The following is a 17,287-nucleotide window of genomic DNA, read 5'->3' on the forward strand; positions in this document are numbered from 1 at the left end:
AAACAACTTTCTGAGATAGATTTTACTTATATCAAGCCTGAGTATGGCTATTGATTAAGACAGCTGTTCCTAGCAGTTGTAATGCTTTGGAGCAAAGAAAACACTATTCCACTGGAAAGTTCCTTCAAGTAAATCCAGTATATCTCTCAGTTAGTACGGAGGCCCACAAGGCCCAACAGGAACTGGCTTTTTTTTTTATCCCACCCATCTCCCCCCACCCCAAAGCCCCCATTCCCACCATCTCCCTGGATCTCTCTGCTGGATTCTCGTAGGAAGTGACCCCAGCTCCCTCTCTATCCTCACCCCTCCACCTCCCTCCACCTCTCTGCTCCAGCTCCATATGAAGATACTTCTGATCCCTCTTTATCTACATGCCTGCCAACTCCCTATGACTCTCTCTTGTCCATCTTACATCAACCAACTTCACCTCCCTCTCCTTTCCAATACCTAGCTCAACATGAAATGCCCTCCCTTGCTCTCCATCCTACTCACCCCTACATTTTTCTACTACCCCCTAACATGAACTAACCTCTGCTCTCATTCCCCTCAGCTCCACATGAAGGAATCTCGCCCCCCACCTCCCCGTCCCAACTCTCTTGAACAAATCTCTGTGCTATGTCAAATCCCACCCCACTCCTTTACAGCTCCCTGGTCCAGCTCCACATGAACTGACCTCTGCTCTCCCCATCACCCCCAAGCCCCTACATAGAAACTATGGGCTGGGCCATCTACATAGAAACTAATTCTTGCTCCCTTTCTCTCCCCTTTCCTCCTCCCCCTACCTGAATCACTCTTTCCTGCCCTCATAGACTGACTTTGGGCCCTCTACTTCCCAGCCACCTCTCCTCAGGATCTTTCTAATTCATCCCCAATTGAACTGACCTCTCCTACCTCTCCCACTCCACCCTACCCTACTCTCCATACATCTCCCTCGTTGGTTCCTGTTCCCTTTATCTACCTTCCTATCTTCCTTCATTCCCCTCCAACTCTGTAGACCCTTCCTGTGAACTGTCCTATGCTGCCTCTCCCTCCCCATCTACCCTACACCCCCCAAGTCTTACCTAACTACTCTTCCTACATTTCCCTGATCCAGCTTCACAAAAACTAGCTTCTACTTCTCTATCCCCACCCTCTGCCATCTCCCCTACATCTCTTGGTTCAGCCCCACCTAAGCTGACTCTGCCCCACCTCTGTCACCATCACTCTCCACCCACTCTACAACTCTGCATCACCTGCAGCTGCACTGACCTCTCCTACAATTTCTTCCCCATCCCATCCATTCCCTTCAACTACCTGGTCCAGCCCTATATAAACTGACTGCAGTCCTCCCTCCATCCACATTCCCCCAACCCCTTGTAGTCCTCTTTTCTGCCTTTGCATGAAGTGGTCCCAGCTGCCTCTCTGTCCTCATATTCCTGACCCTCATGTGACTGTTCCAGTCTCACACCCACTGATTCATGCTGCTCCCTCTGTCCCCATCCCCTCCACAAACCTATTTTAAAATGGCTGGAAGGCACCAATATAGTGAGTACCTCGTGCTTGTTTTTATCCTTAAGGATAACATGTTACGTACCACTTTCCCTTCCCCCAAGATTCCTGACTATATTTCATTTATGAGAACATTAAGAAGGAGGAGATAAGAATGTTTCCAGGGTGACAGTTAACAGTAAAATGGGAAGTAGGACCCAGTCTTCCTGCTCCTTTCCATTATCATATGTCTTTTATCAGATCACATGCCTCTTATTAGAAAACAGAAATATGACAAAGGTCAAATCCTCCCAGTAAATGCTGTCAACTCGACTTTGGAGGACAGTATACATTAAAAACTTCATGGATGCACATCAAACAAAGCTATGTGACAATCACACCAAGGAAATGACATTGAGAACAAACAGTTCTGAAATGCCCTCTTGGCCCTTTGTGTGAGTCTGCATTGTGCCCTCAGAGACTCAGACTTAAGCACAACTCTTCTCCCCACTACACAGACAAGGAACCTGAGGCACTTGGAGAGGGAGCTTGTCCCAAATTACCCAGCCAGAAACTGGTGGAGCCCATGAGAGAACCCAGGTCTGAAGCTACTCTGGGTTCCCCCACCACATCCCCCAGTGTTTCTCAGAGTTATGCCCCTGTAGACTTGTCTGGGAGTGGGTCACCAAGTTGTTCAGGATGCCAGTGTCCAGGGATGAGGCCCAGGGTCATGCCTCTTTACATGTTCTCCATGTAGGGTTACCACTTGAAATACAGGAAACCCAAGCAAAGTTAAATTTCAAATCAACAGTGAATAAACAACACAAAGTCCAAATGGGACATACTTGTACTAAAAAAAAAATTGTCTAAAATTAAAATTGACCTAGGTGTTCTCTTTATTAGCTAAGGCAACCCTATCCTGGGATTAGGATGCCCCCAGAAGTTTGAAACCCATTCTCTTCCCCTCCACGTGTGGGTGAATGAGCATTCTATCACTGTTGTTCATTTTCCATTTCCCCTCCGCCTTTCTTGTTCCCCACCCTCAGCCTGGGGCAAAGACTTTAATATTATCTGCCATGGCTTCTCTTATAGGTCATCCCATGTAGGGTGAAGAGGGGGCTAGACAAGGTCATTCAGCCCAATCTGACACAGAGATTCTGAGAAACCATCCAGCAAATAAACTGACCAGAGGTTGGCTGAATTCAACCTACTGTCATAATAACTTGCCTTTCCCCAATTTGTCCAAGCACAAATTACCAATAAGACTCTCAGACTAACTGCGCCCAAACTATTTTTAAGGCATCATTTAGGCTTAGGTGAAATGGAAATTCTACTAGTTTTACACACTGATGGATTTCCAAAGAACCAAACAATTCAAGTCAGTAGTAAAGGATTAATTTTCTGTCCATCAGCTGGGAAGGAGTTGGGGATCTACCAGGCTGTCTTCAACACAGTGGTTTAGAAGATGAACTCATATTCAAGGTTAAAGAACTCACCCTTAGAGAACAAAAGCTCAAAATAAAAAAGGCTTTATTTTTAAGACAAAAAAATAGCACAAACACACATCCAAATGCAAGTGAATAACTTCACTGGGTTTTATAAAAGAGAAAGCTGCACTCAGGTGTCAATTATAACTGGAAACCTCAAAGAGAGACCCCCTGCTTCTGGTGACATGGGTATAACATGTGCTAGTCCAAGAAGTCATTCTGTGGTGGCATCAATGTGGAAATGCATGACAAGAGTGAGGCGATACAAGGCAGAACTGCAAGTGGGTGAAAGCTTTAAGACCCTTTTCTCCACTCTAATATGCTCTCATTTTGCTTTGGGGAACTAAAGTAACCAGCAGGTCACCTTACAAAGAACTTTAATGTCTAAGAACACTTTCAAATACCTAAAAGAGATTCAAGGTTGTTACTAAAGTTATACAGGGAGGTCAGTAGGGGAAAATAGTTTGTGTTCTCAAAACCCAGGTTTCACACAATATGAAAAGAAGACACTGATCTTAGTAAAGGCTGGTCTTTTTCATGATGCGCAGGAACTCTTGCTCATTGACTTCTCCATCTCCATCTCGATCAGCCTCATCGATCATCTCCTGTAGAACAATAAGGATTCAACTTAGATTCATTCATAAATGAATTAAAATGACTGAGCAATGGCTTTCATAAGGTTACATGAATAGACAGTTGTGGTCCACCCATTGCAAATGTGCTGCTTTTTAGAATAGCTTGGTTCCCAAAAAGTTATTTGAAAATCAAGCAATACTTTGTCATACATATCCAGAAGAGAGCCTGAAAATCATCCTGACTAGAGGGATTCTTAAAACCTAAAATAGGAGGTAAAATTTTACGTGTGCATTTTTCTGGGAGCAAGGCCCATAGGCTTGTCACACTATTAAAGGAGAAATTAAGTGGTCAAGAGAGGGACAAGAGAACATTAGTTTTCCTTCAAAGTGGGGCTCACATCAGAGAAAATGTTATTCAGAAAAGTCACACAGGGGCTCCAAGCAGGAGCTAAGCTCAAGTCCGATGCCTTACAAACCTGCAGCTCCTCATCAGTGAGGTTCTCACCCAACTCCTTGGCCACACGCTTTAGATTTTTGAATGATATCTTCCCAGTTTCATCATCATCGAAGAGCTTGAAAGCTTTCAGAATTTCTTCTTTGGTATCTTTCTCAGACTTAGCAAGTAAAACAGATAACACAGAAGCAGTTACTCATGCAGCAGCTCACCGGCACCTAACCCCTCTATGTGGTCTTGGTGATGGCTTTCATGACATAGGTCCTAGCTCACAGGAGATCAAACGTCATCCAGGGTAGAAGAGAACAAACTCAATGACATTATTATAAACAGGCTAAAAAGGAAATATAAAGGACTGACTTAAAATATTCTTTCTATACAAAGCAGAGAGAAACAGGAAGAGAGGGTAGAGTTAAAGCTAGAGGAAATATAGTGCTTGAGCTGGCAGAAGAGGGGTCCTCTCGGTGGGGGAAGGGGGGTGCAGGGAGGAAAGAGAGGGCTATTTAACTTGTTATGAGATAACAGAGAGTTACTGGGATAACTTGGTATGAGATAACAGAGAGTTATTGGGATCCCAAGTACTCCAAAAGAGGAAGAGAGGAAAATCCCCCAACAGCTCAAACTCCAGAAATTCCTGAAAGGTAGCTAAAGACAGACAGAACCTCTCTAATAAGAGCAATTTTGGAACCCACCTTTAAGGTGGGACAGCTTTACTAGGTGGTTACAGAAGGTTAAGCTTCCTGATCACTTAAATTAGTACACAAAGAAAAATGCAGGTATCATTAGATGATTTCAAAGCCACAGAATTATTAGAGTAGGAACAGACCTGTGACCTGAGACACACATGGAGTTACTTTTCTACATGCTACTAAAGCAAAGATAAGCCTCACAAAAGGGGATCTGGAAGGCCAACGAATGAGCAATGGCCCAATGGGAACATCAACATACATCCTGGGTGGGATGACACTCAGGGGAGTGAGGTGGATTGGTCAGGTGACACGTCTTTCTTGACCCCCTGGGCCCGTTAAAATGGTGACACCTGAGGGACTAGAGAATGGGTACATTCAACCTTGAAAATGCTAAAAGACCAAATTCCCAGGGCAGTGAAAAGCTAGGCTGTTGGAAGTAACCTGCCCTCAGGCTAAGGCTGCCCAGAATAACAAATGAGAGAGAAAAGAATTTTGACCTTTAAAGTATAGGCATTTCACCTTGTCAGGCACTGTAATATTGCTGGTGTTTACAGGTTTTACTGCTTGTGGTTATCATATTGACAAATCAGTTGAGAAAATAATCACTACGACTTTTCCTGTGATTTGTGTGGCCTTGAAGAAAGCCAAGAAGAACCTAAGCATTCTAATTTTCAGTCATAAATACCATCCTTTATCAGCTGAACCCTCCAGTTTGTATTAACTTTTCTTTAGTGAAGACATTTTCATATCTAGATTCAAATTTGTTCACCATTATGGGTGGAAAATATGCTGATTATTCCAGCTAACTTACCATTTTCTGAGTCATCACAGTCAAAAAGTCACTAAAGTTCATTTTTCCTGTCCCTTCCTTATCAATTTCGCTTATCATTTTCTTGATCTCTTCTTTCTTGGGTTCAAAGCCCAGTGCTCTCATTGCCACCTACAATGAAAACAGGATCATCTCAATACGCACATCTTAACCGTTAACAGGAACAAAAATGACAGCATTGAGAGTATTAAGCCAGCATCTGACACAATTTCATTAAAATGATTGGGAGGGGCGCCTGGGTGGCTCAGTCTGACTTTGGCTCAGGTCATGATCGTAGTTCGTGAGTTTTGAGCCCTGCATTGGGCTCTTTGCTGACAGCTCAGAGCCTGGAGGCTGCTTCAGATTCTGTGTGTGTGTCTCTCTCTGCCCCTCCCCCACCCACACTCTGTTTCTCAAAAATAAATAAACATTAAAAAAATTTTTTTAATGATTGGGAAACACTAGAACATTATGCAGATTGATATTTGTGCTCCATTTTATTTAATAACACTTGAGGTAAAGAAAAGATAGGAAAACAGAACACAGTGCATCCTCCCCTGTTACTTCTTGCAGAGAGATGAGGAAAAAAGAGGTACAGTGGTGACAGGGAAACAAAAAGATGTAGAGGAAAGGCAAGGCTGGGGAGTTGGAATGTAAATGGCTTACCTTAAGTTCCTTAACATCTATGGTTCCAGTTCCATCAGCATCAAAGAGATCAAAAGCTTCCCGGATTTCCTGTTTCTGCTCTTCAGTAAGCTCAGGCTTAGGACTCATCCTTTTTCGCTGGGCAGATGTTGCCATGCTTGCCTTCTTAAAGTTAGAGGCCTTTAGACGTTTTACAAACACAGAAGCACAGTATTATGTAATATAATCTATATTTTACATAAAATAGTTACAGACAACAAATTATTTTAAAATTGTTTACACCAACCAATTCCGAAGCTTTGCTTAACAGAAGAGATAACAGGGTTTACTGGAAAGAACAGTGAATCCTTCCATGCACCTCTATCCCTCCCTCTTCTTTATTTACTACTGTTTCTAGAAGCAACGAGACCCCTTGTTCGGTTGGACACCTCTGATTGAAAATCATCCTAAAAGAGATCTAGCCAAGGAGCTGACTGCATAAATGTACAGATAACCAGGTGACCTTGATTTTGGGGATCCTAATAATTATCTAGAAATGTCCTTACAACATCCACTCGCGGTACTCCGCTTCCCTCTATGCAGTCCGACTTTAAGAAGTAACCACGCTTCCAGATTTGGCCAAATATTACTAGGTTGCTAAAATGTATATTCTGCCAATATTAAACAATAAAACTCAATCCACTTGGCACATCTGTCCCTCCTGCAAGGAGCTCAAAACATGTCCCGAATATCCCTGTACTTAAATTTTAGGATGCATGTTACCAATCAAACATAATAAACCTCCTCCCCAGTTCTATGGGTAAACTTTGGTAGAGCGAGGCGGCCAGGTCAGGATCTGAGAAGTCAGGGCCTGCGGGTAACGTCAGTTTTCTTTGTCCAGGGGCGGTCACCGAGGGGGCCGGCAGGGGAAGATCAGGGGAGCCTAAGGGATGGGTGGGCGCAGCGCAGACTGTGGGTGAAGGGGAGCAGCAGCGAATCACAGGCCCAGCTGGGCGGCAGGCGTCTCTACACTACGCTTCCGGGAAAGAACTCAGAGGAAGGAGGGGCACGCCAAAATCGAGAACGGCGCAGGAGAGCTGGCAGGGCCAGACGAAATCTTGGAAGGGCTCGGCCTCTGGGCGCGGGGAACCAAAGGACGGCCTGCACTCACCATTGCCGACCAACTCCGCCGCCCGTTGTTACGGCAACCGACGTATACACTGACTCGGCGCCTTTCCCACCTCCCCACGCGCGCGGCCCTGCTCCCCATTGGCGGCCCACTAGCCGTCGCCGCCCCCCATTGGCGCAGGGCTGTGGTGGGTGGGGCTAACCGGACAAAGGCCTGGCCCAGGGCCTGGGGGCTGTGCACTCACAGCTAAGACCTGGCCTCATTGGGCAGGATCACGTTATGAGCGCCGATTGGCTGAACTAGCGCTAAACTAAGCCAATCCCGATGGCGGAGGAGTCTCGGCAGATCCTCTGCTCACGCGGGCGTGGAGAAACCGGTGCCCGCCGGCGGCTGCAGGTCTTTGAGTGCTAGCTTGGGGAGCGCTGAGGCTGGGCAGGGGATCACCTACGGACGGTAAGGGTTACGACCTCGCCCTGGGAGGCTGCCTTCTATCGGCTACATGGCAGGAGGGCAAGGGGCTGGGTGAGGCGGTCTGGTCGGGAGGTTTCTGGTCTGGCCTAAGACAAAATTAGGGTCAGAAGGGCCAGAGAAGACCGTGACCTTGCGTGTTACAGCGGAGACTACACAAGGAGCAACTGAGACCCAGAGAAGTGAAGGGGAATGTTGCACAGGTTTGGACTGCTGGGACTTAGAAACCGTGTCCCGCTGAGGCTATTTCTTCGAGAGTGTCCATTCTATAGCACCGCCTCCCACCCCCCCCCCGCCCTGCCCGCAACTGATTTTAAGAGTGGATCACTTTGGTTCTCTCCTGGCTAAAAGCAGCCAAGGAGATGAGGTGGGAGCCTGGGAACGGACTTTGAAGGAAGTGAAGGAGATATGAGCGAGCATGAGGGGAGAGGTCGTCAAAATAGACCTTTTTGATAGTCACTCAGGCGGATAGGGGGGAGCATTCCAGGCCGAGACATTGCCATGAGCAAAGTCACGGAGGACTTTGAAGTGTGAGGGGTGCTTGGAGAGTGTGGTTTTAGATTTTCTTTTATTCAGTTTGTTTTTATCATGATAAGTGTAGTCTTTAATCCCCATCACCTGTGTAACTCATCTCCCCACCTATTTCCCCTCTGGTAAGGATCAGTTTGTTCTCTATAGTTCAGAGTCTGTTTCTTGGTTTGCCTCTCGTTTTCGCTTTGCTCATTTGTTTTGTTTCTTAAATTCCACATATGAGTGAAATCATATAGTATTTGTCATTCTCTGACTGACTTATTTCACTTAGCATTATACTCTGTAGCTCCATCCATGTCATTGCAAATGACAACATTTCTTTTTTTTTAATGGCTGAGTAACATTCCATTGTATATTTATACCACATCTTCTTTCTCAGTTCATCCATCCATCAAAATATGGACTACTCCCATATCTTGGCTATTGTAAATAATGCTGCTATAAACATTGGTGTGCATGGATCCCTTTGAATTAGTATTTTTGTATCCTTTGGGTAATACCCATTAGTGCAATTACTGGATCATTTTTAATTTTTTGAGGAACCTCCGTAGTGTTTTCCAGAGGCGCTGCACCAGTTTACATTCCCACCAACAGTGCAAGAGGGTTCTCCTTTCTCTGCATCCTTGCCAACATATGTTGTTTCCTGAGTTGTTAATTTTAACCACTCTGACTGGTGTGAGGTGGTATCTCAGTGTGGTTTTGATTTTTATTTCCCTGATGATGAGCGATGTTGAGCATCTTTTAGTGTGTCTGTTGGCCATCTAGAGGTCTTCTTTGGAAAAGTGCCTATTCATGTCTTCTGCCCATTTTTTAATTATTGTTTAATTATTTATTTAATTATTTGTTTTGGGGTATTGAGTTGTATCAATTCTTTATAAATTTGGATACTAACCCCTTTTCAGATATGTCATATGCAAATATATTCTCCCATTCAATAGGTTACCTTTCAGTTTTATTGATTGTTTCCTTCGCTGGGCAGAAGCTTTTTATTTTGATGTAGTCCCATTAGTTTATTTTTGCTTTTATTTCCCTTGCTTCAAGACACACATCCAGAAAAAAAAGTTGCTGCAGCCAACATCAGAGAGATTACTGCCTGTGCTCTCTTCAAGGATTTTTAGGGTTTCAGGTCTCACATCTAGGTCTTTAATCCAAATTTTGAGTTTATTTTTTTGTATAGTGTAAGAAAATGGTCAAGTTTCATTCTTTTGCATGTGGTTGTCCAGCTTTCCCAACATCATTTGTTGAAGAGACCATCTTTTTCCCATTGTATGTTATTTCCTGCTTTGTCAAAGATTAATTGACCATATAGTTGTGGGCTTATTTCTAGCTTTTCTATTCTGTTCTATTGATCTATGTGACTATTTTTATACCAGTACCGTACTGTTTTAATTGCTACGCTTTGTAATATAACTTGAAATCTGGAATTGTGATACCTCCTGTTTTGTTTTTATTTTTCAGGATTGCTTTGGCGAATCAAGGTCTTTTGTGATTCCATAAATATTTTAGAATTGTTCCAGTTCTGTGAAAAATGCTGCTGGTACTTTTCATAGGGGTTGCACTAAATCTGTAGATTGCTTTGCATAGTATGGACATTTTTAAAATATTTGTTCTTCCAACTCATAAGCATGGGATGCCTTTCCATTTCTTTGCCTTATCTTGGATTTCTTTCATCATTGTTTTATAGTTTTCAGAGTACAGGTTGTTGACCTCTTTGGTTAAGTATATTCCTAAATATTCTGTCGTTTTTGGTGCGGTTGTAAATGGAATTGTTTTCTTAATTTCACTTTCTGCTGCTTTATTATTAGTGTATAGGAATGTAACAGATTTCTGTACATTGATACTGTATTTTGCGACATTACTTAGTTCATTTATCAGTTCCAGTAGTTTCTTGGTGGAGTCTTTAGGGTTTTCTATATATAGTATTATGTCATCTACAAATAGAGTTTTACTTCTTCCTTACCAGTGTGGATGCCTTTTATTTCTTTATGTTGTCTGATTGCTGTGGCTAGGACTTCCAGTACTATGTTGAATAAAGTGGCAAGAGTAGACAACATTGTCCTGTTCTTGATCTTAGCGGAAAAGCTTTCAGTTTTTCGCCGTTGAGTATGATGTTGGCTGTGGGTTTTCCATACAAGGCCTTTACTGTGTTGAGGTATGTTCCCTCTAGACCTACTTTGTTGACGGTTTTTATCATGAATGGATGTTGTATTTTGCCAAATGCTTTTCTGCGTCTAGTGAAATGATTATATGGTTCTTATCCTTTCTCTTATTGATGTGATATATTATGTTGATTGATTTGTGAATATGGAACCAGCCTTGCATCCCAGGAATAAATCCCACTTGACTGTGGTGAATGATTTTTTTGAATGTATGGTTAGATTTGGTTTGCTAATATGTTGAGGATTTTTGCATCTGTATTCTTGAGAGATATTGGCCTGTGGTTCTCTTTTTTTTTGTGGTGTCTTTATCTGGTTTGGTATCAGGGTGACACTGACTCATAGAATGAATTTAGGAGTTTTCTTTCTTCTTGTATTTTTTGGAATAGTTTGAGAAGAATAGGTATTAACTCTTCTTAAAATGTTTGGTAGAATTTGTGAAGCCGTCTAGTGCTGGAGTTTTGTTTTTTGGGAGTTTTTTGATTACTGCTTCAATTTCTTTGCTGGTAATTCGTCTGTTCAATTTTCTATTTCTTCCTGCTTTAGTTTTGGTAGGTTTTATGTTTCTAGGAATGTATCCATTTCTTCTAAGTTGTCCAATTTGTTGGCATATAAGTTTTCATAATATTCTGTTACAATTTTTTGTATTTCTCTGGTGTTGGTTATTTCTCCTCTTTCATTAGTTATTTTGTTTAGTTGAGTCCTCTCTCTCTCTCTTTTTTGATGATTCTTGCTAGAGGTTTACCAATTTTGTTGATCTTTTCAAAGAACCAGCTCCTGGTTTCATGGAGCTGCCCTCCACAGGAGGTCCAGGATCTGCCCTCCACAGCTAGCCCAGTGTAAGAGGGCTCTCAGTCCTTACATGCTTCCCCTCTGGGCATTGGGGCATTATTTAGGGAGGCAGGGCACAGAGCATAAGCTTCTTAGGCTGAGAAAGGCATGAGATATATTAGCATCCATTAAATTAACGTCTTTGCTGACCTTCTTCCCTTTTTTCCCTTCCTTTTTCAGCATGAACCAGGTCCAAAACCATTCAGTCATATTTGACTCTTTTCCTGTCCCCTCCGCATTAACCAGCCTCCAGGTTCTATCCGTTCTCCCACTTAAAGGCCATTCCTTTTCTCTTTTCCACCTCTGCTGCTCCTCTTCCAATTCAGGCCTTTGTCAGCAGTCTCCCAGCTCCTACCAGCCAGAATTCTCACCGTGGTCTGCAGGGCCTGGCATATCATGCCCTTTCCTTTCTCCAGGCTCATTCCAGCTGGGACACTAGGTTCCTTGTTGGGCCTCAAACACACAGGCACAATCCTCAGAACTTTAGCTCCAGCTGGCCCTTCTGCCCGCTTGCTCCACTTCTTTCCCTCCTCCAGGTCTTTGCTCCACTATCACCTTCTTTCTTAGTGAGCCACCCTAAACACCCTATTTGTTTAGCACTGCAGCCCCAGCATGCTTGAGCCCCATATCTTGCTCTACAGTTTTCCCCTGGTACTTGCTTATTTTGTTCTTTATTGTCCACCCACTAGAAGGTAAGCTCTATGAGAATAGGCATCTTTGTTTTGTTCACTGCTGGTACTCCGGTACCTGGAACAGTGAAGGGCACATATTAGGTACTCAGTAAAGCTTGTTTGAATGACTGGTGAAGAATATCCCTGTGCCTGCTTCTCACCTGCCTCGTCTACCTGCTCTGCCAGGTTTGTCTTCCTGGTGAACACTCTGGTCAGGTCATCCCCCCTGCTCTTAAACCTTCAGAGGCTTCCCATGACTACAGAGTAAAGTCCCAACCTGGCATCTGAGCCCCCTGCCCAGTTTTGCCTCTGCTGGTCCTTATATGTCTTGTTTTCCATACCCTACTTCCTGGTCTGCGGGGTGACAGACAGCCTGGCAGAGTAGAAAGAACAACCACAAAGTTCTGCCTTGGCTGTGTAAAATCTGTGTGGTGCAAGTCACTCGACCTCTGTGCCTGAGTTTTTCTTTTGTTGAATGAGACCTAACTGGGTGCTTTAGGGATCTTAATGGTGTAATATACTTAGATGTAAAAAGACCTGGCATTTGGCAGTTTTTCGAGCAATATTATTTCTTTTCTCTGATTTGCTCTTGTTATCTCCCCTACCCCGCATGCCCAAAACTTTAGACTTGGGTAAAATCCCTTCTCCGCACTGCAGCCAGAGTGATCCTTCTGATCTTAACACTCACCCTGCTTACAACTTCCCAGGACTTCTCCCTCTCCTCTTAGTGTAACCTTAACTTGACACACAGTCCCTTCATATTCTCAACTTTGCTCCCAATCTTGCTTCATACTCACTATGACACAACTTGTCACAGTTGCCAGAACATGCTGGCTCTGTGCTATCACCTGTCCTTCCCACCCCTGGCCATGGAAAGGCTTTTAGGACACCCACCCCTGTTTGACTCACTCCTCCATGGCCTTGAGAACTTGGCTCAGGGATCGCCTTCTTGGGCCAGCCTCCCCGTTCTGGGTTTACCTTCATGAGAACTCAGACGCATTCCACAATTGTCCACTAAGTCTGTCTCTCACACTAGATCGTGGGCTCCCTGGAGGTTGGTGCTGTGTCTTAACGCAGGTTCTGCCTGGCAGTGGCCAGCATTTGGTGAGTGAGCCAAAACCTGGGTGCTTGCTGTTTTACAAGTTGCAGCTCCACTTTTATCCCCGAGCCTTGTTTGAGCCCCATAGCAGCTCTGAGGTCAGCAGGGAGGATCACTGATCTGCAGAAGAGACCTCTGGGAGCAGCTGCAGGAGAACAATACAACCCCTGCTCTGTTCCAGGCTCTTTGCTGGCCCTCAGGGGGCTCACAACCAAGTAGGAAAAAAAAGGTATAATTGAGCGTGCTGAGTAATAGAACGGGAGCAGACAAGGAAGGAGCTGACTGTCCCCAGGGAGGGAGAGGAGGTTCACAGTAGTGACAGTTGAGCTAGGCCTTGAAGGATAAGGAGGAACTCACCAAGGAGAGGGAAGGTATTCTAGGTGAAGGGGATACCATAAGCTCAAGCTCGCAGGCATGCTGATGGGTTTCTCGGGGGCCACTACAAATCCAAAGCCAGGGTCTTTCTGTGTCCTAAAAATAGACAATCAGAGAGACGAATGACTAACAGAAACAACCAGACACCTCAGGACTATGAAAGGACAAGATTTAGCTGATTGAGTCCTTTGGGGAAGTGTGTTTTGCCTTGACTCCTGTTTGCAGTTTTCTTGCATACACAGACATTGTCTGTCCACAGACTAGACCGGTGAGCTTGTGGTAGCTACATCTTACCTTCCTGCACTGACTCCATGGAAGACAGCAGGCCGGGCCCCGACTACCCCCACACACCCTAACACACCCCTCTGAATTGCTCTGCATTACCCCTTTACAAAGAAGCTGATCTCCCATGTTTTCAAAGGAGGGAATACTTTTTCTTTTTATCTGGTTTGAGGTGGACAGACTGTCCCTTCCTTTTGCCTCTAGGACTTAGTTTTTGGGGACTTTCCCCAGCAAGAAGGAGATTAGGCTCACTTGCTTGTCTTCTTATATAATCCTGCCAGCAGCCTTTCTCCCCTTGCCCAGAAGTTGAGCAAGGCACTTAGATTTCACCAGTAGAAGGTGGATCTCTTCCTAGTTTGTTTTTTTTTTAGTTCAAAGCTTTGTCTCAGTATGAATATACTGGTTTTTAATGGATTCAAAGAACTAACATTTTACAGGAGAAAGACTTGAGGCTTCTGATGTGTGAACCTTAACAATCCCAGCCCCCTGAATGTTGCTCTTTAGGGTCTTATTTTCCCATTCAGAGCTATTCTGAGCCCACTTTTAAGAGTACGGTCAGTGGCATTCATTTCACATTGTTGTGTAACCATCCCCACCATCCATCGCCAGAAGTCTGCCTCTTGTAGAACTGAAACTCTACCTAGTAATCGCTAAGTCCCCAATTCCCCCTCCTCCCAGCCCCTGGAACCCACCATTGTTTCTACATATATGAGTTTGACTACTATACATATCTCATATAAAAAAGGATCATATGGTATTTGTGCCTGTCTGATTTCATTTAGCATAATATATTATGTGAAAAGTGAAGTTTTAAAATGTATTTTCCTGATAACTTCCATTATGATTTCAGAAACATGTTTCTGTAAAATGGCCCCATCAGACACAGAGATTCATAATACCCATTTCAAGGCCATTTCATCCAGCCACAAAATCATTTCCTACAAGAATGTGTGTGTGTGTGTGTGTGTGTGTGTGTGTGTGTGTGTGTGTGAGAGAGAGAGAGAGAGAGAGAGAGAGAGAGAGAGAGAGAGACAGACTAGAGGTGTGGAATTGGATCGGAGCAGTCATGGTGTTTGAGACCCTGGTGTTGGCTGCCTGGCAGCCACCTTCTCACTGATAAGTGTTCTGTGAATCTAGCTTTTTGCACGCAATTGGACTGTTTTCTTTGTCACAGATTTCACCGTCTCCAGATGTTAGGAGATCCATGGCTTAAGTAAATTGACCACTACCAAGAAAACAGACGTAAGACCAAATACATCTAACCCAAAATTGAATGCTTCTCTTTGTTTGCGAGTCAGTATTATGGGTGAATGAAGAGAGGAGCATATCCTAAGGGCTGTCACAAAAGCTGGTCTTATAAACTACTCGTCTGAGTGGTGTTATGGTTCTTTCATCAGCTGGTATGCTTCATTGTGTCTTGGTTGTGAAGTGCTCAGTCCCCACCATACTCTGAGCACTTCCTGAAGGCTTCTGACAGCCCCAGACACTGAGTTCTTCCACACATAGTTAGGGTGGCTTTAATTTCACCAAGAAGAGCTCTGTCTTCTGTTATACTGTTCCACTCCCAGCACCCCCTGCCCTAGCATCATGGGGATGAGCAGCACATAGTCCCTTTTATTCACGGGGAAACTCAGCTGCAGCAGAAAGACAGGACTGGAGTGGATTTACCTAGTTTGCGGTAGGGCTGGCACCAGAACCCAGCACTCCCTGGGTCTGTGCATTTTCCCACTGCACTCCCACAATGTAATGATCAACACAAGGAAAATCAAGAATAATTGAAATGTGTGAGTGCCATGGAAAAAGCTACAATGCCAAAGATGCTCCTTTGGTTGTAAATGACGAGAGAGGCCATTTAACTGGCTTCCCATTTTGCCTCTAATCCAAGAATGCAGTGAGTTATGGGCCCAGTTACACCTTTTCCTCAGAGAGAAGCCTGTCACAGGAATATTAAGCAGAGGGCTTCATTTAATAGCTACCACTGTGGTTCAGCTCTTTGTGGAAACTTGACAGGGGAATGGCATCCACACAAAAACACTAATGCCTAAAAAATGTTTCAGTTGATATTATATAAATGTCTGTCTCTAAATATGTCTTTATGAAGAGAAAACTTCATCGCAAACATAACGTTATTTGGAGCTGAAATGGAACAAGCATTTGGTGAGCCAATGAGAGACCAGGTCACACGGACACATTTGACAGAAGACATTCCAAATGTGAGTACTGACACACACAAAAAAAGGTTAACCAAAACCAGATAAGGGGAAAGTCGAGCACATATATACCAGGAAGCCACTGATATTACCTGTGGATTAAAAATTGTATTTGGTACATTTATCAAATCAATTAATGTTGAGTTTATACATATACACACACATATATACATATATATTCAAGGTTTCAGTTACTTATTGCTGTGTAACAATGTTAGAACATAGTGGTTTAAAACAATACCATACCCATTTCTTTGTTCTTGATTCTGTGATTCAGGCTGGCCCCACTTGGGAGTCCTTGGCTGGTTTCCTCTGGGTTTACCCACCCACCTGCAGTCAAGGGGACCCCCCCTGAGGTGTGAGTTCCAAGTGGCCTCACTCACATCCCTGGCAGTAACTGCTGGCATTGGCTGGGTGCCTCAGTTTGCCTTCATGTGGCCTTCAACAGGCTAGACTAGGCTTTTTGTTGGAATGGCAGAAGGCTTCCCTAGCAACCACACTGGCAGTAGCAAGGACTCCTAAGATCTAGCATTGCAAGTATCAGAAAGGACTTTAAGGAATTGTCGGGGCTCCTGGAGGTTCTTCATGTAGGTCTGCATAGGTTTGGTTTGATTCATTTTTGATGAATGCTAACGTTTCAGAAATGAAATCACGTCAAGATAAAATGTGTTTAGATCAAATGTTAATAAATTAAAGATGCCCAGGAGTTTCCCCACTAGATCACACTTGTCTTGGTGGGTAGCTCAGAATAAAGCCTCCTCTGTGCCTCTATAATAGAAGGTTAATGTGAGATTCTAATGTTCAGATGAACCATCAGAGTCCCTTGCCATCTAGTTCCTTGTTTGTATAAATTAGGATTTTATTGATACTCAGCAACCAAAAAAATTAGATTTCAATGGTTGTGTCATGGTGTTCTTTCTCACTGGTTGCCTTTATAAGAAGTATAAGTTAAAAATTTAAAAAGAACACTTTCATCTTACCTTATATGTATGTTCTGTGTAAGACTTCTCTGAAAAGAGGCCCACTGCTAGAGACAAAGGAAAACAGAACAGGTTAAAAGAAACCCAGGGGCCTAGATCATTCTCTTACCTCAAGGTCATATTGCAATTAAAATCATTTAGGATGGCTTTCTTTTCTATTCTTAAAACTCTCTCCCCAAGATGTTGATTTTATAACTTCTCTCAGTAACCCATTCTTGAGTCTCATTACCTGTTTACAGTCCAGAGTTTTATTCTTGTTAGTACATGTTCCTTCTTGTCCACTGTGCCCACTTCCTCTGCATCATCTTTCATGGCCATAAAACGTAAGTGGTTATTTCATATGATCTCTAACCATGTGGTGTTATAGGTGTGATTAAAGACGTTGGCCCATCACACACCTGACTTTTCTGGGGTAAATGTCAGTTCAGTTCTTATCACTACACAACTCTCT

General features: G+C 43.7%; 2 protein-coding genes across 7 annotated transcripts in view; one reads left to right on the forward strand and one right to left on the reverse strand.

The window, feature by feature from the left end:
* Positions 1-2,980: 2,980 nt before the first annotated feature.
* On the reverse strand, positions 2,981-7,429 carry CETN2 (centrin 2). The gene is made up of 5 exons (XM_004000983.5): positions 7,276-7,429; positions 6,147-6,305; positions 5,484-5,612; positions 4,006-4,143; positions 2,981-3,559 (listed from the first exon to the last, which is right to left on the reverse strand). The coding sequence occupies exons 1-5, from the start codon at positions 7,372-7,374 to the stop codon at positions 3,470-3,472; spliced, it is 615 nt and encodes a 204-aa protein (XP_004001032.2). The 5' UTR covers positions 7,375-7,429; the 3' UTR covers positions 2,981-3,469.
* Positions 7,430-7,527: 98 nt separating this feature from the next.
* Positions 7,528-17,287, forward strand: part of NSDHL (NAD(P) dependent steroid dehydrogenase-like) — a 29,580-nt gene continuing 19,820 nt past the window's right edge. For 3 of the 6 annotated variants that reach the window (XM_004000985.6, XM_019824469.3, XM_006944091.5), the window contains exons 1-2: positions 7,528-7,686; positions 15,748-15,859. In XM_004000985.6, coding sequence (XP_004001034.1) covers positions 15,788-15,859 — 72 coding nt within the window. In that variant the 5' untranslated portion in view covers positions 7,528-7,686; positions 15,748-15,787. Of the gene's footprint in view, positions 7,687-14,820; positions 14,889-15,747; positions 15,860-17,287 lie in introns of all 6 variants that reach the window. The other 3 variants (XM_045051326.1, XM_006944089.5, XM_006944090.5) reach the window with 3 other exon arrangements.

Source organism: Felis catus, chromosome X (assembly GCF_018350175.1).
Source record: "Felis catus isolate Fca126 chromosome X, F.catus_Fca126_mat1.0, whole genome shotgun sequence".
Lineage (NCBI taxonomy): Eukaryota > Metazoa > Chordata > Mammalia > Carnivora > Felidae > Felis > Felis catus.